Consider the following 22,373-nt stretch of genomic DNA (forward strand, 5'->3'; position numbering starts at 1 on the left):
GTGATGCGGTGTCAGATTGTTTGCGAATTCGTATGATTTCCCCAGCAATCCCTTTGCTCATGCGTTCAGACGAAGCAATTGGCCGGTCGGAAATCGAACGTAAGATGGAAGAAAAGGGGCATGGTAACGTGCGGTTTATAATACTATCTCCCTGGAATTCACATCATGGTTACGTGTGCGGCGCAAATGTCGAGTGTTGGGTCAATGTTGACCATCAGCATCAAGTGTAGGTGTAGGTGTAGGTGTAGTTGTAGGTGGCATTGACAAGGAATAAACGTGTAATCGAGGTAAGGTTGGAACGCTGTTGGCATTATCTTTAGAGGGTGGTGCCGCTGTGCCGGGTCGCTTGATAGGCAGTCGAACGGTCGCGAGAGCCAAACGAGCCGTGGAGGATGACAATGGGGAAGGAACGAAGGCAAATGACTGCGAGGATGTCCTAATATGACAGTTGCATTCACCGCTGATCCCTTTCCTTTTGGTCGGGTTTCACTGAACTGCCACCGGCCAGATTGGACAGAAGACTGAAGGCCCGTGAATCAGCCATGGCGCCGCCACCATCGGCAGCTCAGACGCAAGGCAGGGGAGGGAGGAAGTCTCGGTGGCTTCAAAATGATATGTGAGATAATTATGGAAGGGAAACAGCCCAATGCAGCAGACTGCAGGGCGTTTAGACATGTTCGAGTAACAGGCCCCGTGGCGAGGTTTCGTGTGGCTCGCGTGGGCGGCCGGAGTTGAATGGCAAACTGCAATGGACCATCAGTCTGCATGGAATAGTCGGCCATCAAACCACAGTCTGGGACACGGTATGCTGCTTGGCTGTTGTTTTGCTGGTTCCAGGCCCGAATTTCAGGCTCGGAAGGGTTATCTAAGCGAGATGTCACCAGCAGGGGAGATCGACACCCGCTTTTGACACGACCCAATGGGAAGCCTGCCATCCACCATCCCCAGTCATGCCATGGACGAAACGGGGAAAGCCCCGTTGGGTTCCCGTCCGAACGACAGGGGTCCTCGGGGCCATTTGACAAGTGACAGGCGGCGCACATATTGGCTGCATCCTCCCTCCGACAGGCTGGCTGGTAGGTTGGTAGTATCGAAAATTCTGTATGGACGGCTCTCGCCTCCAGCTCGACTCATCACTCCTCAGCAGTTCCCACTGTGTCGGGCCGCGGACCAAAAATGTCTCAAGTTCTCCAACTCCATGCATGCATCATACTGAACCGTCAGTCTGCAAAAGGGCTCGGCAGTTCAGACCTGCCCTTCGCCTCCCTTACAGGCAGGTGGCTTGCCTTTCTCCGCTCCCGGACCTGTTGCTACGATGCGAGGGATCTTTGCGATACAAGAAAGGCCTGAATCCTTCTAGAAACCACTCATGTTCTTCGTATCTCTACCTACTACTGACTGAGCATACGTGCCGTCCCTTATCTATCACCTTCCTACCCTGAATCCCTTACCCTAGCCGTCCACGGAGACTTCTCATGATGGCGCTCGACAGCAAGGCCCCCTACACCAAGGATGACGCCGCGGTCGACATCGAGCTGGACAGCGACCTGGCCGACCCGGAGGAAGGCAATGCGCAAGATCGCCGGGACATGACGCGCATGGGCAAGACCCAGGAGTTGAAGGTAAGCCAAGTCCAGTTCTTGCCGTAACCGCGATTGCCTAAACTGACCCTGCTGCCGGTCGCATTCAACAGCGGAACTTCCGCTTCATCTCCATCTTCGGCTTCACCATGATCCTGATGCAGTCGTGGGAGGCCATATTCGGCGTCGGCGTCCTCGGCCTGACCAACGGCGGCACCGCGGGCTACATCTGGATGTACCTCGTCTCCTGGGTCGGCTTCCTCTTCGTCAACGTCTCGATGGCCGAGATGGCCTCGATGGCGCCCACGACGGGCGGGCAGTACCACTGGGTCTCCGAGTTCGCCCCTCGAAAACACCAGAAGTTCCTGAGCTACATCATGGGCTGGATGTGCGTCCTGGCCTGGCAGACGTTCGTCGCGTCGACGTGCTACATCGCCGGCACGCAGATCCAGGGCCTGCTCGTGCTCAACTACGCGAGCTACGAGCCGCACCCGTGGCACGGGACGCTGCTGGCCATCGCCCTGGCGGCCTTTGGCGTCTTCTTCAACATCGTCCTGGCCCGGAAGCTGCCATTGGTGGAGGCTGGCCTGCTCTCGATCCACGTCTTGGGCTTCATCGCCATACTGGTCACCCTGTGGGTGCTGGCGCCCCGGTCCCCGGCATCCGAAGTCTTCACCACGTTCAACGACGGCGGAGGCTGGGGCAGTCTCGGCCTGAGCACCATGATCGGCATCAACGCCGGTATCATCCCTCTCCTCGGGGCCGATGCCGCCGTGCACATGTCGGAAGAATTGCAGGATGCCTCGAGGTCACTCCCACGATCCATGATCGCGACGACCCTCCTAAACGGCACTTTGGGTACGTCTCTCTCTCTCTCTCTTTAAATTCGCTTACTAGTGACGACTTGCTGACAGGAGGTCACTCGGTTTGTAGGATGGGTGATGCTGATCACGTACTGCTCTACGCTCGGAAACCTGGCCGACATCCTGGACTCGGCGACCGGGATACCGTTTATTGCCATGTTCTATAACACCACAGGGACTCACGGTGGTGCCACGGCCATGAGTGTGCTGATCATCTTCATGACCGTGGCCGGGCTTTTGACGCAAGGCGCAACCGCCTCTCGGCAGCTCTGGGCCTTCTCCCGCGACAAGGGTATGCCTTTTTCGAGCTGGTTTGCATGTGAGTGACCCGGTGGTGGTGATCCAGCTGGATTTGACAATGTACTGATGCTTTTTTTCTTTTCTCTTTTAGATGTCTACCCACGGCTGAACCTGCCCGTCAATTCCATCATCACGACCTTGATCTTCACCATCCTGCTGTCCCTCATCGCCATCGGCTCCCCCGTGGCCTTCAACACGCTCACCTCGCTGGGCACGACCGCCATCCTGTCGAGCTACATGTGCAGCATCGGCTGTGTCCTCTGGCGCCGCGTCACCAACAAGCCGCTGCTCCCCAGCAAGTTCTCGCTGGGCCGGTGGGGGCTGTTCGTCAACGTGGTCTCGATGATGTTCCTCGTCCTCGCGTTCGTGTTCTCGTTCTTCCCGCCGTCGCCGGACCCGACGCCGGACCTGATGAACTGGAATATCCTGATTTGGGGCGCCTCGGTCGTCGGCTCGCTGGCTTACTACGCCGTCCGGGCGAGGAAGCAGTACGTTGGGCCTGTCGAGTATGTGCGGAAACTGGATTGAAAGCTGGAGGGAGTTACAGCTTGAGCGAAGAATACAGTCCAATACCTGCTAGTTCCCAGTAACTCCTTTGTGCCACGGTGCCTTCTGTTTGCTTCCTGCATCGCATTTGCGCATGCAGCCAATGGCGAGACTGAATCTACAAAACCGATCTGATTGACCCACGTGCTATATCCGCCTCTGAGCATCATACGATTCCTGCCAGCCGCCCGTGCAGAATCGCGCTCGCCGTACCTGAGGGATTGGGGGATTGTTTGCTTGTAGCGGGACTTGGCACATTCTCCGGATTCAGCACCCACCTGCACAGCGGTGCATGTTCCCGACAGCAGGCACTGTGTAGCTTGGCGTATTGGCGCAAGGGACCGTGGCACGGATTCCTACAAGCCTCATGACAGTCACGCCAATGGGTCAGTGGCCAGGCAGCCCACGATGGATTGCCAGCCATCTATCAGCCCACAACTGGACGCTGTCGTCTTTGGCCGGGTTGAGGTCAAGCAGGGTACCGCTCTGTGCCTCCCTGCGGCAGCTGGAATTGTGGATTCACGTTGCCATCGCGTAATAAACGAGAGTGCCTGGTTGCATAGGAGCCGCGAATTGTTTCCTCCATCGCATTCAAGAGAGAGATGGCACGAGACACCATCGGCTTATGCATTTGATCCCAAGAGTTTGCCGCATTGATAGATCGTAGTTGAATTTGACTTTTGGGGGTAAGACGGCTAGAAGATGACAGTGTGTCACTAGAGCATTGGCGTGATCGTGGCCCCCAATGGTGGCCCCCCAGGGTGGGCCCCCAGGGTGGCCCTACGGGTGGGTATGCGTGGGGCGCCTGAGGGGCAACGATCGGGGCATTCGGCGCTGGGAATTAGGGAGCGGGCAAGCGGGCAAGCGGGCAACCCCCCCCAAATTCTGACGTTGACAGGTTGACACTGCACCCGCACCCGCAACCGCAACCGCAGACGCACAAGCAAGCAAATACGGCACTTGACACCCCAACGATAGTCCCTTGTCCAACGCCCCCGACTGTACATAGCAATCTGTTTGCTTTTGGCTTGGTTCGTTTCACCATGTCATCTTCAGCCGCTGGCACAACATTCCCAACCACCGTCCACCGGTTCGAGTCGCCCACGCCGCACAACACCGCCTTCGAGACCGGCCTCGCCGACGCCCAGAACGCCCTCGTCTTCATCGGCGGCCTGGGCGATGGGCCCTTTACCGTGTACTACCCGCGCGCCCTCTCCGCGGCCTTCTCCGAGCAGGGCAATGCAGCCGACCTGAGCTACTCTCTCTTCGAATTCCGGCTGGGCAGCTCGTACACCCAGTTCGGCTTCAAGCGCCTGTCCGACGATCTGGCCGACATCGCGGCCTTGGTCCGCTACTTGCGTTCTCTCGGCAAGCGCAGGATCGTGCTCATGGGCCACTCGACGGGCACGCAGGACTGCATGGAGTACGTCTCCCCCGCGTACCCCGACGTCCCGCCCGTGGACGGCTTCATCCTCCAGGCGCCCGCGTGCGATCGCGCGGCCCTCTTGATGGAGATGGGGGCCGGCAAGTTGGACGAGACGGTCGAGAAGGCGCGGGGGCTGATTGCCGAGGGGAAAGGGGAGGAGCGCATGCCGGCTGGGAGCATCCCGCCCGGCATTTTCGATGTGCCCATCTCTGCGGATAGATTCTATTCTCTGGCTGCCAAGGAGTAAGTTCACCAGTTCCTTTTCTTTTCTCCCCGACTTTAGCTGATCAACTTACGCGTCTGCGCGCACATAACTTGCATCGTGTGCTTGCTAATCAGCATCCTGCGCTCCCACAGCGGCGGCGACAACTACTTCGACCCGGACTACACAGCCGACGAGGCCCGGCCGTTCTGGCAGCGGTTCGAGAAGCCCCTGCTGATCCTGCACTCGGGCAACGACGAGTACGTCCCGTCCTCGGTCGACAAGGAGGGCCTCGTCAAACAGTGGAAGACGCTGTGCCGCCCCGGCGTCGCGAGCGACCTCTCGGGCACCATCCCGAACGCGGACCACCGCGTCGAGAAGCCGCCCGGGGAGGCGGAGAAGTGGCTCGTGGACACGGTTCTCAAGTTCCTCAAGCAGAGCGTGTGAGATCGAGGTTTCAATACACGCGCTGAGCTTGGATGGTGGGCCATGATTTGGTGTCGGCTTCGCATTGGTAACCGTAAGCAACTTCGTCATTTATTAGTTTCACTGCCAATCAATCAGAACCCATCATCGTCAAATGCCTTCAGCTTCAGCTTCATACCTCGTTTTTCCATATTGTTTCCGTCACATGTTCGATCAAGTAGTACCAGGACGCCCAAAAGGACTTTACGATCCAGGCGTGCGCCGGCTGCTCGATCCCCGAAACACCGCGTCAAGCGACCGACGCCCAAAGCTTTGAGAGGTCGACGGCAGCGTGAGAGCCCCAGCACCGGCCATGCTGCTCGTCCGCGCTGGCGTCGGAAGCACCGCAGGTGCAGATGTAGTGCCGGCGGTGATGGCGTTGGGGCTGATCCGCGGCGCCGGCGCGCTCTGCACCGAGACGCGGCTGTTCTTGCGCTGGAACGAGGTCGAGCTGCGGCGGAGCAGGTGGTTGATGTCCGAGGTCGTCGGGCTGCGCCGCGCGTAGTCCAGCGCGCTGCGGCCGTTGGCGTCCGTCAGGTGGGGGCGCGCGCCTTTCCGCATGAGCGCCAGCACGGCCCCGGCGTGGTTGCGTTTCGTCGCCGCGATGAGCGGGGTTTGCCCTTCCTGGCCTGGTCGGTTGGGGTCGGCGTCGTGCTCGAGGAGGAGGGCGACGAGGTCCGTGTACCCCCGGGACGAGGCGGCGCAGAGGGGGTGTGGTCGCGGCTGTCGGACGTGTCTGGGTCGGCGCCGCCTTGGAGCAGGATCCGGGCGATCCGGCGCCGGTCTTCGAGTCGGTCCTTCGGGTTCGAGTCGACGGTCAGGTGCAGGGCGGTCTTGCCGTACTGGTCGGCCACGCAGACGTTGGCTTGGTACCTGTGGACGAGCAGCTCGACCATCTTCCTGTTTTCCGTCTCGCAGGCCAGGTAGAGTGCGGTCTTGCCGTCGATGTCCCGCTGCTCTAGGAGCGAGTTCACGTGGCCGTGGAGGAAGAGCTTGGCGACGCTCACTCCTTTCTGTGCGTCTGAGGTTTGGCACCAGTGGAGTACCGTACGCTGCATCTTTGCATCAACACATTCGACCGAGGCGCCGTGGTCCAGCAGCATTTGCGCAATGTCCGCATTCCCGCTCCTTGCAGCCTCCATGAGTGGGGTTGACTGGTCAAGACTCCTCACGTCAACGTCCTCCACTTCGCTTAGCATCTCTGCCACGACGTCCTTCTCCTCGTATATGACAGCGAGGTGAAGCGGGGAGATGCCTTCGACCACCCCGTCGAAGTGAAAATCCGGGGACCTGACGTCGAACTTCAGATTGACGGCATCGGGGTGTTCGCCTACGGTTTTCTTCCCCAGCCGCGTCCCGTCCAGCTTTGCGAGGCTGGCCGGTTCGCACCATTCCAATGCATTGGACCTGGACGCTTCGAACCTGCGTGGCCAATCTGGAGGCAGAGGGCCCATTTCACCCTTGAGCTCTTTCCCGAGCTTTTGTGGAAGCACCCTTTTGACGCTCGAGGCGTAGTTGGCTTTGCCGTTTTCCTTGAGGAGGTGGATGAACAGCTCCCCCACCGACAGCATGCTATCGCAAGGAAACGGCCGCAGCGTTTGTATGCTCGCCATCAACACCTCCATGCTTCGGTTGAGGACTTCGCTGGCCCTCTCACGGTCGTCCGCCCGCTGCTGCTCGGTCGAGTGCCCGAGCCGCTGGCTGTCAAGTGACAGTCTTGCCAGTTTGGACCCGAGCCGTGCCAGCCGCTCCGGCGATATGCTGGTGTCTTCCTGTTGCGACTCCCAGTCCCAGAGGTGGTTGAGTATGCCGAGGGCCCGTCGTTGGCGCCGGACCGTGGCGCATCGGAGCAAGATGTCGGCTCGTCTTTCTTCGTGCTCCATCTCCTGCTCGTAGGGCACCGGCCGCGGGCAGTCCACATTGGCCGCCTTGAGGAGCATGCCGCGGGCCTCGAAGTCGTTGACCATGTCGTGCTGAGGCGGTGCCGGCGGAGGCTCTTCCATCAGCAGCTTCTGGATCTCGGAGGGAAGTCCGTCGATATCCGATGAGGAGACCCGAACCGCCTCGCCGCCGCGGGCAAAGATGGACTGGATGTCGGGATCGTAGATCGACGTCTCCGTCGTGGCGGCTTCGCGGAGCTTGTCAATGGTGCCCCGCAGGCGATCGTAGTCGATGTGCTCGAGACTTCCGGGGCTGTAAGGGGGTGCGGCAGGGAGCTCCAGTAGCACGTTGCGCATTCGGTCGATTTTGGCATCGATTCGCAATATTTGCCGACTGCATGACCATGTTCATCTTTCATTAGCAAGCCGCCGGATTGAGAGCTCAGATGTAGATGAATGCGCGTGTCAGCGCGATACGTACGACTCGATTGCACTCACAGCAAGCTGGGCTATCTGCATGTAGTGGCGCAGAAACCCGACTTGTTCCTTTATGGCCTTCCCGTTGAGCTTCTTCGTCAGGGCGGCCCTGACTCTCTTCTTTAGCCCCGCGTCCTCGGGCAGCTCGGGCAGCTGGTCTTGGATCCGTTTCAGCAGGCCGGCGCAGTATTGACCAGAGTCCGACACGATGGCGACCAGGCTGTCCGATTCCGTTACTTCTTGGACTTGGATGACTTTCTGAACGTTCTCGAAAACCCTGGCGACACCCTCTATCGTGGCCTTGGTATGGAGGAGCGAATGTTCAATCTCGGAAGACTCCTTCGTTATGTCCGTAATCAACCCGACGAGGCTTTTGCTGAACTTGGCTATTTCGATGCCGGCGGCGACAGCCCCGATAATCTCTATACCTGTCGCCATGGCTCATTGATGCTGGCTTGGAAGCAGTGCTAGGCTGAAAGGAATATAGGATAACGAGCAAAATGTGGGGAGTATGTTCTACAATCTATATCAGACAGGTGAACTGGGTCTGAACTGGGGACCGGGGAATCATCCCCAGGTGCCCTGGAGTAACCAGGGAATGGGTTCAGCCATCGCTTACTGCTGGGGAAATAGACCCGGCTGGGCACGCAGACCTCCTCGGGCTTCCTTTTTCTGAGCCGTGGGCGTTCTTGGCTGCTGTAATCAGGGATACCAGTACATACATATCTACTTAGCCAGAACAGCCTACTTCTCAGCCTGGCGTGTTACACGACATGCGTAGGCAACAGACACATGGTTTCATTCTAACGTCATCTTGCGCCTCGAGCCTCTTCTTTGGCAGTCTAGGCTCCGAGGGCGCCCAGGCAAGGGCGTGTGGCTTGCCTGCCGCCCGGATTGAGCTTTGCATCCCAGCCTGCTTGATCCTATATGAATTGGGCACGGCTGGAGTCACACTTTACATTTTGGAGCATGGACGGAAAGAATGCCTTGTCCCACTGGCCCCTTCGGACTCGGGTTATTTCATAGAAGATGCCCATCGAAAGTAGGATCGGCGAACAACACCCGGTTCAACAAAACCGCAAGAAAACAATCCATGGTGAAAGGGGTGGTGGTCAGCCTGAAGAGCGGCGAAACGCCGCGAGCCTTACAGCCAAGCAAAGCCCAGCCATGACTCTACCCGGGCGTCCAGGGGGCCCGAGGCAGCCGTATTCTCGTATTCCTGCAGGCGGCGTGTAGGAGTGTGTGTGGCGCGAGCCGCAAAGGAGATGAGGATCTACTCGGAAGCCTGGGAGGGCCTGTTGGGGGCCCGTCTCGATCCGCGTGCCTAGGCCGGTCGATGTCGCACTTGAAATAATGTTAAATGACTATTTCTCCGTGGGCCAAACTAGGAGCCAGACTAGGAACTAATAGTACCTCAAATACAGGCCCTACAGCTCGTGACAAGAGGATCTAGTTGATTGTGTTCACCTTGCCTACAGACATGGACGGATATTCAAACAATGCATTCGAACAACCCAATGGCGATCGGGGCCAGAGGAAGACCTTCCGTGGTCAAGTCCCGGACAGTCTAGGTCTGTTGTGACTCCCATTACCCCTGTCCTCCCCTTTGGATCGAATCTTCCCGCCGAGTATGCTAACCAATGATGATCCAGCCCTCTTGAACGATGATGAGCTAAGAGAGGACGCGCGTCACTTTGCGCGGGCCCAGTTGGGGATGAAGGACGGCCCTGAGAGTAGCGAGGCCGTAGAGAAGCTCGTCCGCGCCGCTTTCGTGGCCCGGGACGCCGCAAGTATGTGCGTTCCCGATGGTTTCTGCATCGTGCCAGCCAGGCCGACGCTGGACGGGGAATCCCTAGGCATTGGCGTTGCAGACTATCACTGACTCTTTGACCCCGAATCAGTCTACGACCGAGTGGCGCAAGGCGACGAAGAGTACGCGAGCCGCCCGCTCCAGGTGACTCTGTCGGACGACGAGAAAGAGGCCCTGAAGAACGAGCGCGACAAGCTCTTCTCGGAGCGCAACATCCTGCGCGTCACCGCGGCCGTCTGCCTCTCCGCCTTCCTGCAGGGCCTCATGCAGGCCTCGCTGAACTCGTCCTCGCTGTACCCCGAGCTCCTCGGCGCGGCCAGTATATCGCACAGCAGCAGCAGCATCTCCACCGATGCTGCCTCCAACTCCACCTCCACCTCGTCGGCCCTGCCCGTGCCCGAGCAGTGGGCGCTGGGCGGCCTCAACGCCGTCCCCTGGTTCTCGGCCGCGGGGCTGGGGTGCTGGCTGGCGCCGCCGGTCAACGACCACTTTGGGCGCAGAGGGGCCATCGCCATGTCCGCCGCGCTGATCTTGGCCAGCTGTTTGGCCTCGGGGCTCGTCCCCCTCATCCGGGGCGAGGACCGGCGGTCTGATCGTTGGCGCGTTCTCATCGCGGTCAGGGTCATCAACGGGATTGGTGCGTGCATCGTCGGGTTTCCTTCCCCAGCAAGGGTTCGAAGACTAACTCGGCCTCCAGGTATGGGCATCAAAGCCGTCAGTACTCCCATCCTCGCCTCCGAGACCGCCATCCGGTTCTGGCGCGGTTCCTTCCTCCTAGCCTGGCAGCTTTGGTAAGTTCCGGTTCTCCCCTTTTCCCCATCATCCCGGAACGGGTGTCTTCCGCTAACGACGTCCGTTGGTAAGGGTTGCTTGCGGTCTCATGATCGGCTTACTACTGAACCTCATATTCGCGGCTACCATCCGCGTCGATGACATTGTCCTGGGCCTGATGCTCGGGTCGCCTGCTGTCCCGGCCGTGATTCTGCTCTTCGTCCTTTGGTCCTGTCCCGAGAGTCCCAGGTACTACATGAGAGTTGGGAGTAAGAACTTTAACCCGAAGAGGGCGTACCAGGAGTTGAGGAAGATTAGAGGGAAATGCGAGGTAATTGCCGACGTCTCACTTCGTTTTACCCCCCCCTGGTCAAGGTGTGAGATACTGACGGCGAGGCCCTTTTGTAGCTGCTTGCCCTAAAGGACATATACCTCCTACATAAGACGATCGAGGAGGAACACAGCATGCAGCAACTTCCCGAGGCCCAGCAAGACGCCAAAGAAAAGCCGAATGCCACGAAGCGTCTATCCGGCGGTTTCCTGGACCTGTTCACCCAAAAGCGGTTGCGCAACGCCTTGATCAGCGCCTCGACGGTTGCGTTGTCCCAGCAGCTCTGTGGCAGTGAGTAGAAAGAAGCATTTACTGTGTGGCGTGCCGATATCAAGCGTTGCTAACATATGACGTAGTCAATGTTTCTGCCTTTTACTCTGGTAACTACACCTACGGCTCACATGTTCTTGAGCACTGGCACTCATATTAGTTATGTAGGAACACTCTTTACATCCTTTAGCGGAGGTGGAAGGAAGACCGGGGATGAGCAGGTCGAGCATGTCAAGCTCATCACCGCTCTCGGGTTGAGCTTCGGCTTTGGTACGTTCATGTCGCGCCGTCGTACGATGTCATACGCACCGTACCGTTGAGATCTAACATTTGCGGCTACTTACCAAGGGGCTGTCAATTTCTTCTGCGGGCTCCCGGCCATCAAGACCATCGACACGCTGGGCAGGCGGAAGTGGCTCATCTCGACGCTCCCGCTCATGTGCCTCTTCATGGCGGCGGCCGCCTACGCGTTCCCGATGCCGTACGATCACGAGAGCGTAACCACGAATACTGTGCGTTTGGTGGCTACGTTGCTATATCGTAAGAAACACCAGATTACAGTAGCCCCGTGACGAAACCTGGTACTAACCATCTGGCAAACGTAGTCCATGCTGCAGTATACGCGCCAGGTCTAGGTCCAATACCATTCACGTTGGCATCCGAGAGGTGAGTTACAAGAGCACGAGAAGCCCCTGGGCCTCTGTTCGAGCACTGTATGGCACTAACACCCACCATCAATCAGCTTTCCACTATCCCACAGAGAAATTGTAAGCACACGTCGCCAAAACATGGTTAACGACATGAAATAAGCACGTCCGCTGACTCCGATTTGCCGTTACCAGGGCTGCGCAAGCGTAATATCCGTCAACCTATTCTTTGCAGGCTTACTGTCCATCTTCTTCCCGCGGTGAGTAGGGTGTCTTATCACATTTCTGTACCGGCCCGACACTCATATGATGCCCAACCACAGCATCAGCGACGACCACGCCCTCACCCCACCCGGCTCCCTCGGCCTCTTCAGCGGCCTGACCCTCCTGGCCTGGGTCTTAGTGTACTTCCTCGTCGAGGAAACCCGGGAGCTCTCCCTCGAGAACCTGCACGATGTCTTCAGCGTGCCCAAGGCCGAGTTCGTCCGGCACAAGCACCGCCGACTGCTCTGGCTGGCGCGCCGGTACTTGTTGCGGGATACCCGCGCGCCCGAGCCGGCCATGGACATGGATGCGATGGACGACCCCTGGAGGCCGGCGCGGGCCGGCTCGCCATTGTTCGCGGCGCCGAATGGGAATTACGCCATGTCGACGGCCGGGGAGTCGACTGGTGGCAGCAGTGGTATGACTGCGTCTCGCCTTGCGTCGACCACTGGCTCGGGTGGTTCGGCGGTGTCACTCCCCCGGGGCGCTTCGAGGGATCGCGATTAGATTGGGTCGGGATACTGGAGTATGTATGGATTATAGGGTGAACACTGCCGGTTGCGATTCGGGTTTGTTTTCTTGATATCTATGTCCAAGGGTAGAGGGTATGGTATTATGCCACCCCAGAGACTGGCCAGGGTGGACGACCATTTGGGCCAATGCGACTGTTATCAAATGATTTATATAGAATGACAACGTGTTATTTCATTCATAATATGTTGCAGAGGGTTAAGTAAACACCAAGAATCTGAAGTCCATCCATCACAGTGGCGACGCGAGTTGATTTGTTACTCGTCCCAATCGGGCCACAGCCAGGCGAGCTGAAAATAGACTCTCGGAACCATCCCCGTCAGATCCCAGATGTCTGTGGGCCTATACTTGATTGCGATTAGGTCAAGACTTCATCAAAGCGTCGCATGGCCCGCTTCGGATGAGGTCCGGATCAGACGGTTGGCACGCAGTAGGGTAGCTTGTTTGGACTTCCTTTTCCTTTCCATTGTTTGAACAATCTGATTATTCGTCCCATACCAAAATCCTCTACGCCAATGCTATGCTTGCTTTTGATACATGTATCCCCAGTACAGTAACTCGTGAACACGTCGAAGGAAGTGAGCACCAACATCCTCACTCGTCATTCTCACTCGCCATCATCGTACAATTCCGAATCCCACCTCCTTCCCGGACTCGGCGCCGGGCTCATCCGCATCTTGGGCCGGCTCCGGAACACGAGCTCCATATCGTCCACCCCCTGCTCCAGCAGCTCCTCGATGATCGTCGTTTGATCAGCCTCATCACACCCCTCCTCTTCCATGATGGGGAAGGTGTTTGCTTTCCTTGGCGTCTCCATCCGGCTCTTGCGTTCCGACCGCCGGCGCTCCAGCTGCGCCTTCTGACGCGCGGCTTCGTAACCCTGCATCGATCGGCGCGTGCGCGCGACCAGGTCCTCGGGATCGTCTGATGCGGAGGCATCTGCTTGATCGCCGCTCAAAGCCTGGATGTTAACCCTAGGTCTGGGTGTCGGCGATAGCAGTTGTGTGGTATCAGGCTCGTCCCAGTCGGGTTCAAAGGAGGGTGTTCGCGACATCGACATGCGGGTCCGCTCCGTCAACGATAGCGTGTGTCGGGCCTTCTTCAGGGGCGATGGTGAAGCGTTGGACATGGATGCCAGAATCTGGTCAGCCATGAGTTGTGTTGGAGAGGGAGCTCGGCCTGGTGCTGTTAGCTCTTCCGGGGCCGGTTCCTTCTTTGACCTAGGTTCACTCCCCAGCAGCTCTGGGGATTGCGAACGCGGAGGTGAGAGTGGAGGTGAGTATCGGAGCATCTTGATGCTTCCCTGTTGTTCCTCCTCGTGCTCCTCTTGGTCAGGGGTCACAGAAGAGCGACTAATTGGCATGGAGTCGTGGCGGTCTTGGCGTGGCGTCTCCATTCCCTCACTTTCGTCCTCTTCCTCTTCCTCTTCCTCTTCATCGTCGCTGCTTTCAATCGGAGGCCTGATGTTCATCGTGTGCGTGCGAATAACAGGACGCTTCTTGGGCGAACGCAAACGCGACCCGTGTCGATTCGCGGGCGGCCTGGACAGCTTGGCTTCACGTTCTAGTTCGTTCTCCCACTCGTCCAGGTCGGATAGCGGCTCTGGCGGTTCTTGTGCGCGATGTGCGTTAGCCGTAGATCGGTTCTTCACCAAGCTGGCAAAGTTGGGGATGCGCGCCAGATCGCTGTCAAGCTCCGCCTTCATGTTATCGAGTAGCTCAGCATACTGCGGTGGTGGTGGTGGCAGGTGCACGTTGTTGAGGTCCTGGGGCGACATCTTGTCAGCCGACAGTTTGAGATGGGCAGTAAAGCCCAGATTGATGCCTTTGCTGTCTGGCCCAGGTGCTTTGCGAGGTTCAGCTGCTTTGTCACCGAACAGCTTCTTCCTGAAACCGTCCCACTTCTCGAGCCTTTCCCGCTGGACTTGAACCCGCTGGTCGAGCTGGTCAAGCAGGCCCGTACTCTGATCTTCTATATCGGTCAGTGTCCCGTTCTGGACGCCATCCCACACCTGCTCAAACGGGGTGGACAGCAGCCCGCCCTTGCTAGAGCTATTCTCGCCGTAGAGTATGTTTTCGGTCCATTGGTCGTTGCCCGTCCAATTCGTCTTCAGCATCTGGCGCACTTTGTACCTCGTCTTTTCCGAGGGTTGGTCGTTGGGATCGTCGGTAGCCAAGCTTTTGACCTGCTCGCTGCGCTTCGCAATGGTTTCGTCCTTCCGGGTCAGGAGTTGCTCAAAATCGCGATACCGCTCCCGGGCCGCATTCTTGTCCCGCAAAAAGGCCCGGAGCGAGGCCTTGTGCGCAATTAGTAGCCCATTCAGCTCGGTCCGTTCGCCCTTGTAGCCCCAGTTCTCGATCGCAATGTTTTCGGAAATCGAGGGTCGGTAGTCTTGGCCGGCGTTGAGGGCGCGCTCAGCCACCAATTTCTTCAGGACGGCGGAAGAGAAGACGGCCAGAACTTCTTCGAAGCGCTCGCCCTTGCACTCGTCGAGCATGGTCTTTCGGATGACGGCATCGCGCCCGAGGACGCCATTCTTTTTGGCTTGCTCCAGGCATCGCAGGAAAGCCGCGCGGAGGTTGATGGATTGGACTCCGTCGAGCGGCGGGTAGAAAGGCCGGATCTTGTTCAAGGTCTCTTCGGGGTCCCAGAGGTTGAAGAGCTGGTAGAGGGCCCATTCGACGGCCTGGATGCGCTTCTTCTGGCCACCGGCTGCGTCCTTGGCGGAGAAGGTGGCGGGCGTCAAGTCTGGCCAATCTTCTTCCTGGTCCAAGTCGAGAAGTCGCAAGTTGGTCAGGAACAGAGTCCGGGAGGAGACGGTGCTCGGAAGCTGGGCATTGTTGGCGGGTTGGGCAGAGGTCAACGGGTTTTTGGCCGAGGCGCGTAGGGAAATCCGTCTCGGTCGCGTGGTGGCGGGCTTGGGCGGTGGCAGGGCCATCTTTTCATTTCAGTTTCGGGGATGAGACTCTGTCTTTGGTGATCGTGACCAAGCGCAAGGAAGGGAGCATCGCTCGGAGGGAGAAAGCGGCACGAGCTTGGTCGCAGGAAAAAGGTCGAATGTCTTGAATTGACGAGACCGTCGTCCTGTCTTGCATCAATTGAATGGGATTGTTGATGTTGACTTTGCTTTGCTTTGGGAAGTGCCGGCGGACCAATGAAGTCACTAGCAGCCCGAAACGGCCCCCCCCAGTTTCTCAGTTTCTCCCTAAACTCCCCTAAATCCTTCTGGCTTAGCAGCGTTCAGCCTGCCCAGGTCAGAACCCAGGTGCAGTAGTGGGGCACTCAGCAGCTAAAACTTGACCGCCATGCCGCCAACTCAGAGGCTCTCCCGGCAGTCCCCGTCCGCCAATGCAAGCCAAGTCACCATTCCTCGACCAACAAGGCTCGCCTGCCAGCCCTAACAGGGCCGCATCCCTGCCAATGGGAACTATTGATTGCTAGCGAAATGCGATGGAAGCGTCTGAACCTGAGAACCCATAACCATGGTACGCGGCACTGGCCAACTGCCAGCGGCTCTTGTGCTCAGCCAGCTGCCAGCGCACACTTTTGACTCCCCGCGATGGATTGCACACAGCTCGAATATATAGTGCCTGGATGTTAGGCTGCCATAAATCATGTGGGTTTCGCACAAGTAAAACCAGAACATACCTACTTAATTGAGCTTCGAGTATCCTCAGGCTTTTATTTTGGATCAAAATGTTTTTGGGGACATAAGTAGATGTAAGTGCCTGCATTAGGGAGTGTGTGCCATGCCCAGTCTGTCAGCTCCCAGGTTTCAGTGACGCTGCGGGGTTAGTTCCGACCGGTGTTTCGGCGTCTTGTATGCCGACCAACTCCTTCCGTCGGCATCTTGGTTACATCCCTATCTTTATGATGTGTGCCCTTCAATGCTTAGGTTGCTCGGTACATGTCTGTAGATGGCAGGTCACTCTCGTACCCGGGCATTCTCACCAGGACCTGCCAGACCTCCCATACGGCGCATCACCGATATGTCCAGAGCGCAGTGTATCCACTTGCCCCTCACTGTCGGCAATCTCCAATAACGCTTCTGTGTCGTAGGCCAAGTCCTAACAGCCGTAACGTTACGACAACGAGAGGAAGAAGGCGGGGGCGGGCTTCATGACAGACTCGAAGTATATTATCAGTTGTTCAATATGTTGCTATCACACATCCACTTTCGACTATTACCACCCTGTGAACACCTGTGTTGGTTGCAATGCGATGCTTTGTCACAACTTCTTGCCTGTGGTCGCTCGCAGCCGCTCAGCTGCAGACGCAAAACAGCAATGTCGCCCGAAGATGTGTTGGCCTCGAGAGGGCAGCAGATATGCCCCTCCCAGAAGGACCATTTTCTTGATGCCTTGATCGCCAACATGACGATAGAGGACTTGGGTAAGATACTAGGAAACACGGCCGAGAGGACTGTATAAATGAGCTGAAGAGTCCAGTCCTTCAGGTGCACCTCATGTTCGCCGGGGAGATCATTGGAGTAGAGTCCAAGAATGAATTACACGACCACACCATGCGCTTTTCTCCTGGCTCGCCCATCGGTGTCATGCACGACTGGTGAGATAAATGCTCATTTCCAGTCTTTCCCATAGCCTTTATTTCTCCCTGCCTCGGTCCAACTCGCTGATGAATACCTATTCAGGTACACGCTGAACACCACCCAGTACAACGAGCTACAGCAATTGAACCTGGACAAATCCCGGCTGAAGATCCCGCTGATGCACACGGCCGAGTGCCTACACGGAGTGGGGTCCTTCAAGCAATCCATGTTCCCGCAAAGCCTGGGCCTGTCCGCTAGCTTCGATACCGATCTGGTGTACCACGTCGGGCGGGCGATCGCGAAGGAGGCCCGGTCGACCGGCATCCACGCCTGCTTCTCGCCCGTCCTCGATATCGGGCAAGATCCTAGGTGGGGTCGGATGCAAGGTATGGGAATGGCCATTCTAAACCTTCTCGGGTGATCACTAATTGAAAGTTCTGTCTAGAGGCATGGGGTGAAGATACGATACTGACTTCGCACATGGGAGTTGCGTATTCCTCAGGCCTGTCGAAAAACAGCTCGTGGGCAGAGCCCGATGCCGTGGTGCCAGTAGTGAAGGTACCCCTCCCACTCACCTACTGCTATCGCGGGGTGGTAAACTCACATCGCCTAGCACTTCGCTGCGCATGGGTCACCACAGTCGGGGAGAAACGCTGCTCCGTTCATGGGCCACGGGAACCGACAAGTGCTCCAGGATCTACTGACCCCTTTCAAGGCTGCCGTCCAGCTGGGAGGCGCAAAGGGCGTAATGATGTGAGAGTCTCGCTGTACTAGGTCTCGCGGGTCCGAATTGACTCTTGAGCGAACATGAAGGGCATATAACGAGTTTGACGACATTCCGGCACATGTACATCCAATGCTTTACCAGGCGCTTGGGGATTGGGGCTATGACGGGTTCGTCATGGCCGATGATACAGGTTTGACTTACCGAGACCCTATTTCTGTCTGCCATAATACTAACCGCTTCTTTCAGGCATGATCGAGCTCGAGACCATGCATAACGTGGCCCACAGCCCGGCCGATGCCATCGCCCAATGGTTCAACGCCGGAGGGATGCTCCAATTCTACGACTACTCTCTGGAAACCTATCTCAATGTGAGGAGTCTCCCCAGCTCCCCCATGTGTTGCAGACGCTTGCTGATGCTGCATCTAGACCTCGAAGGGACTAGTTGCCAATGGTACTGTGGCCTTGAAGACACTCCAATCTCGAGTCCGGAGGATGCTCGGGGTGAAGTGGGACCTTGGTTTATTTGAGAACCCCTTTATCCCCAAAGAAAGCCCCGACCCCCTCAATCTCGTGCAAGACCACCGGGACCTCACACTAGAGGCGGCGCAGAAGAGCATAGTACTTCTCGAGAACAAGAACAACACGCTGCCGCTGAGGTCGCAAGAGCAGAACATCAGCCGCATCGCCCTGATTGGCCCCTTCACGGACACGATGAACTACGGAGACTACTCCGGAGCCTGGGGACAGTACCCGGCCGGCGCCGCCAAGACACTGAGGGAGGGTCTGCTGGCGTACACAAACTCATCGAACAACACCAAGATCGGGCTTGTTTCCAGCTGGGGCGCCAACACGTGGGAATACAACGGCCAGTACGTAATTCCACCGTACCTTCTTTCCGCAAACGGGACCAAAGGCGGGCTATGGGCAAGGTACTTCGCCGATCCCGACTTTAAGGGCCAAACTGTCGAGAGAATGGAGGCGCCCGCACTGGACTGGGGCATGTACCCACCGCCGGGACTCCCGTCCAACAACTTCAGTGCTATCTGGGAAGGCGAGCTCGTGTCGCCCGTCGACCTTGACGTGGATGGCTGGATCGGAGTCGCGGTCGGTCCCAACACGACCGCAACGCTCTACGTGGACGATAATCTGGTCATGGCGCATGGTACTGCAGATCAGACCCTCTTCGAGCCGGGCACCGTCATGGGAAACATCATGCAGTACACCTTCGCCCAAGCCAACAGCACCCAGCCGCCGCCCGGGTCGGCGCCCTTCACGTTCCGCAAGGGAGAGACGTACCGCATCCGCATCGAGTACCAGGCCTACAACCTGCACAAGACGATCGAGAACGTCTCGTCGCTCAATTCGCAGATGATCCTCTTCTGGAATCTCGTCGATCGCAATGGGGACGATGCGGTGGCTCAAGCCGCCCAGATGGCCGCCTCGGCCGACCTCGTCGTCCTTGCCGTTGGCGCGGCCTGGAACTCGGACGGCGAGAGCGGGGACCGGGCCACGCTGGGCTTCACGCCATCGCAGGGCGCACTCGCGCGCGCGGTGTACGCTACGGGGAAACCCGTAATTCTCGTTTTGCAGGGTGGCCGACCCTTCGCGATCCCGGAGTACTACGCGTCGAGCGCCGCAGTGCTGTCGGCCTTCTTCCCCGGCCAGAGCGGCGGGCAGGCCATCGCCGACGCATTGTTCGGCAAGGCGTCGCCGGGTGGGCGCATGCCCGTCACGGTGCCGCGTCATGTTGGGCAGTTGCCTGTTTACTACAACTTCAAGCGGTTTGCGCGCAGGATCAAGTACCTCGATGTAGACTCGGAGCCGCTGTACTGGTTCGGATACGGCCTCTCGTATACCACGTTCGCGGCATCGGAGTTCCGCGCATCGATCAGTACTACTACATCGTTGGAGCAGGAGCAGCAGCAGCGACTGCACAATATGACCACGCTTACCACTTCCAACGACAAGACCTTCACCTCCGGGGACACGATAACCTTCTCGGTCAACATCCAAAACAACGGCACAATGCCCGGCAGCTTCGTGGCTCAGGTATATCTGCTGGCGCGTGTGTCGTCGGTAGTGCAGCCAGTCAAGCAGCTCGTCGCGTTCCGGCGCGTGTACCTAGAGGCCGGGGGAGACACAAGTCGCCCGCATGGAGCTGGACGTGGACCGGTACCTGACCATCTACAACCGGTGGGGCGAGTGGGAGCTGGAGAAGGGGGAGTACACCTTCTCTCTGCTGGCGCATGGGGGCAGTGCGCCGGAGACGGGTATGAATGTGACTATGCTGTGTGTTTAAGGGTACATGTTGGGACCCGCCACTAGCACTCACCTCAACGCCATCTGTCATCACCTTGTTCCCTTCTACATTACACGTCTTACCGACACGCCATCCAACGATTGTCACGTCTGCTTTGCTAGAAATACAAGCCCTTTCCAGCGACGTTGTCCAGCGGAAGCTCTTTAATACGGATTCCCACTTAGCTGTATTGCAGATGTATTTTCTGCGTTCCCAATGCTGCTAATGCCGTGATCACTTTTCCCCCTAGCGATTTCGGAGAGCTGCACAGAGCTGCGGCTGTTTCTACTCTGAGTACATGTCGGTGAACAAACGTTGACTGGATCTGGATACGATCGGACTAGCCAGAAGATTGCGGGGCAGCGACGTCGCGTTTTTCGGATTAGGGGCGGGCCGCGGATGCTCCCCTGTTGCCTGTCCAGCCATTTTTTATGCTGCGAAACCACGATTCCAGAGTCATTCCAATCTCCCACTACGCATATTTACTCGGTTTTCAACTGTACCTATGCGGCAGTCACCAGCATCGCCATCATCATATCATGTCTTGGAAACTTTTGCCAGCGGAGCTCCGATGGCAGATCGCCAGTCACTTTGAGCTCCCACGACTGGAGCTCGGCAGTCGCCTGCCTTCGCCGGAGTTCCTGGATAAACAAGCGGTGCTGTGGAGTCTTTGCCTTGCTTGCCGGTCCGCTGCCGTCGAGGCGCGCGTCCTGCTGTACCGCACCATCATCATCTTCGTGGACGACGAAGAGGTCGCTCATATCATGTCTTCTTCTTCTCGTCTCGCCAACGCCACCCTAGAGCAGATGGAACGTCTGTGTGCCCATACGTACCGCGGAGTTTGAAAGGCAGGTGTTGGACATAGCCGGGCTGCCCATACCACCTCGGAGTTCAAATAGCCGACACCCTGACCAAGTGACGACGGAGGATTCCAGCGAAGGTGCTCCTAACCGTCCGCCAGACGACAAAGTAACCCAGGTTGGCCAGAGGCTCCTTGCTGCTCTTTTCTGTCTACTCCCAGAAGTAGACACCATACTTCTCCAGGCGAGCGACCAGCACCCGTGCACAGTGGTGCACAACATCCTTGGGCAGTATTTGAGCAACGACGCGACGGTTTCGGCCGTCCTGCCGAGGCTGACAACCTTGCAGCTACAAGTGCATGAGACACCAAGGAACCAACTTAGGCGGGTGCAGGAACTGTCACTACAGGAGAGGAGAGATGACGCATGTGCACGGCCGTCCATGGTCTCATTTGACACGGTCTGCGCCCTGCTGAATGTGCCCACGCTCCGGCACGTCGAAACGTGGTGCGACGATGGATTCCAGTCCTTCTTTGACCGATTTCGTGAGCGCGAGCCCCAGCAACTTGCCGAGCCGCGACCCAGGATCAACCACCTTGAATGGCTGCCCAAGATCGAATCATTGACTCTTTCGAGCGCCAACTATCATTGTGGATACTTCTACGCGGCCTGCGAGATGGCCACGAACCTGCGTCGCCTGTCGTTGGACGCCGTCCGCATGGACCATGACCATCGTACCTTCGACCCGCATTCCCATGCCACCCTGAACACCGCCCTGCGACTCCGCGCTGACACCTTGGAGGAGCTTCGCCTGGATGGGTTCGCGCACCACCCCGTCAGGCATCTCAGCACTTCCACCCACGAAAACGATACTCTCGGCCTCGACTGCCTCCGCCACATGCCGAAGCTCCGGTTCCTGAGCGTCGACATCCAGCTTCTGTTCGGCTCCTCCGAGCAACTCCAGTACATTTCGCTGCCGTCGGTGCTACCACCCAACCTGGAGCGGCTGGACCTGCGCGACGCCTGGTCACAGTTCCAACACAGCATGACCGAGATCTTCAGGCGCTACCCGGAGTATTACGCAGAAGCCATGGTCGTGCAGTTTCAGAAACTCGCCGAGGAAATACGGCCGCGGCAGGCGGGGCGCCCGCTTTCGAGACTCCGCAGCGTGCACCTCCGGCCGGACGCCCCGCGTATGCGGCGGGAAGCCAGGTACAACGAGGCATCCCGCTGGTTAGACGAGGAGCAACTTGGCGCGATCAAACAAGTGCTGGGTCGAGTCGGCGTCATCTTCACGTATGGTCCACCGCCGTCCCTCGATGATGTGGAGAAAGAAGGAGGAGGTGGATCAGGAGGTGGCATCATAACCAATGTTTGCTTTACTCTTTACCACATTGTCGATTTTGCTATGGCCTTTTTGACTGTAAAATTTGGTAAGGAGAAATCTACCCATCGAGAGATGATATTCAATTTCCGTCAATCCAATTAAGTGTTAGCTTCTGAGAGGTGGATGGCATTGCCTCGAGGTGTTGGGACTTATGCGGCATATACGTCGACCTGATCATGACCTTCAAACCCGAGGCACAGTATCCACAAAACGGTTTCCTTCACTCCCGTAACCGCCGCTCAGCCTCC

At 57.8% G+C, this 22,373-nt stretch overlaps 8 protein-coding genes across 8 annotated transcripts; 6 read left to right on the top strand and 2 right to left on the bottom strand.

Annotated features, from left to right (window-relative positions):
* Positions 1 to 1,478: 1,478 nt before the first annotated feature.
* On the top strand, positions 1,479 to 3,271 carry PG986_006545 (uncharacterized protein; the record flags this gene model as incomplete). The annotated part of the gene is made up of 4 exons (XM_066842767.1): positions 1,479 to 1,622; positions 1,694 to 2,438; positions 2,514 to 2,735; positions 2,835 to 3,271. The coding sequence occupies 4 exons, from the start codon at positions 1,479 to 1,481 to the stop codon at positions 3,269 to 3,271; spliced, it is 1,548 nt and encodes a 515-aa protein (XP_066702629.1).
* Positions 3,272 to 4,332: 1,061 nt separating this feature from the next.
* PG986_006546 (uncharacterized protein) lies at positions 4,333 to 5,364 on the top strand (the record flags this gene model as incomplete). Its single annotated transcript, XM_066842768.1, has 2 exons — positions 4,333 to 4,958; positions 5,073 to 5,364. 2 exons carry the CDS (start codon positions 4,333 to 4,335, stop codon positions 5,362 to 5,364), a joined length of 918 nt encoding a protein of 305 aa, XP_066702630.1.
* Positions 5,365 to 5,632: 268 nt separating this feature from the next.
* PG986_006547 (uncharacterized protein) lies at positions 5,633 to 8,177 on the bottom strand (the record flags this gene model as incomplete). Its single annotated transcript, XM_066842769.1, has 3 exons — positions 5,633 to 6,006; positions 6,068 to 7,656; positions 7,744 to 8,177. The coding sequence occupies 3 exons, from the start codon at positions 8,175 to 8,177 to the stop codon at positions 5,633 to 5,635; spliced, it is 2,397 nt and encodes a 798-aa protein (XP_066702631.1).
* A 1,042-nt stretch (positions 8,178 to 9,219) lies between these two features.
* On the top strand, positions 9,220 to 12,339 carry PG986_006548 (glycosyl hydrolase; the record flags this gene model as incomplete). The annotated part of the gene is made up of 9 exons (XM_066842770.1): positions 9,220 to 9,310; positions 9,392 to 9,529; positions 9,641 to 10,186; positions 10,247 to 10,340; positions 10,414 to 10,651; positions 10,729 to 10,942; positions 11,090 to 11,191; positions 11,270 to 11,461; positions 11,837 to 12,339. 9 exons carry the CDS (start codon positions 9,220 to 9,222, stop codon positions 12,337 to 12,339), a joined length of 2,118 nt encoding a protein of 705 aa, XP_066702632.1.
* Positions 12,340 to 12,970: 631 nt separating this feature from the next.
* On the bottom strand, positions 12,971 to 15,301 carry PG986_006549 (uncharacterized protein; the record flags this gene model as incomplete). Its single annotated transcript, XM_066842771.1, has 1 exon — positions 12,971 to 15,301. The coding sequence occupies one exon, from the start codon at positions 15,299 to 15,301 to the stop codon at positions 12,971 to 12,973; it is 2,331 nt and encodes a 776-aa protein (XP_066702633.1).
* Positions 15,302 to 16,649: 1,348 nt separating this feature from the next.
* PG986_006550 (Glycoside hydrolase family 3) lies at positions 16,650 to 19,964 on the top strand (the record flags this gene model as incomplete). The annotated part of the gene is made up of 8 exons (XM_066842772.1): positions 16,650 to 16,755; positions 16,812 to 16,929; positions 17,015 to 17,298; positions 17,358 to 17,470; positions 17,526 to 17,665; positions 17,726 to 17,829; positions 17,886 to 18,007; positions 18,066 to 19,964. The coding sequence occupies 8 exons, from the start codon at positions 16,650 to 16,652 to the stop codon at positions 19,962 to 19,964; spliced, it is 2,886 nt and encodes a 961-aa protein (XP_066702634.1).
* A 513-nt stretch (positions 19,965 to 20,477) lies between these two features.
* PG986_006551 (uncharacterized protein) lies at positions 20,478 to 20,783 on the top strand (the record flags this gene model as incomplete). The annotated part of the gene is made up of 1 exon (XM_066842773.1): positions 20,478 to 20,783. The coding sequence occupies one exon, from the start codon at positions 20,478 to 20,480 to the stop codon at positions 20,781 to 20,783; it is 306 nt and encodes a 101-aa protein (XP_066702635.1).
* Positions 20,784 to 21,180: 397 nt separating this feature from the next.
* PG986_006552 (uncharacterized protein) lies at positions 21,181 to 22,227 on the top strand (the record flags this gene model as incomplete). Its single annotated transcript, XM_066842774.1, has 1 exon — positions 21,181 to 22,227. The coding sequence occupies one exon, from the start codon at positions 21,181 to 21,183 to the stop codon at positions 22,225 to 22,227; it is 1,047 nt and encodes a 348-aa protein (XP_066702636.1).
* Between the last annotated feature and the right edge of the window lie 146 nt (positions 22,228 to 22,373).

This window comes from Apiospora aurea, assembly GCF_038362705.1.
Source record: "Apiospora aurea strain CBS 24483 chromosome Unknown utg000004l_segment0_segment0, whole genome shotgun sequence".
Classification (NCBI taxonomy): Eukaryota; Fungi; Ascomycota; class Sordariomycetes; order Amphisphaeriales; family Apiosporaceae; genus Apiospora; species Apiospora aurea.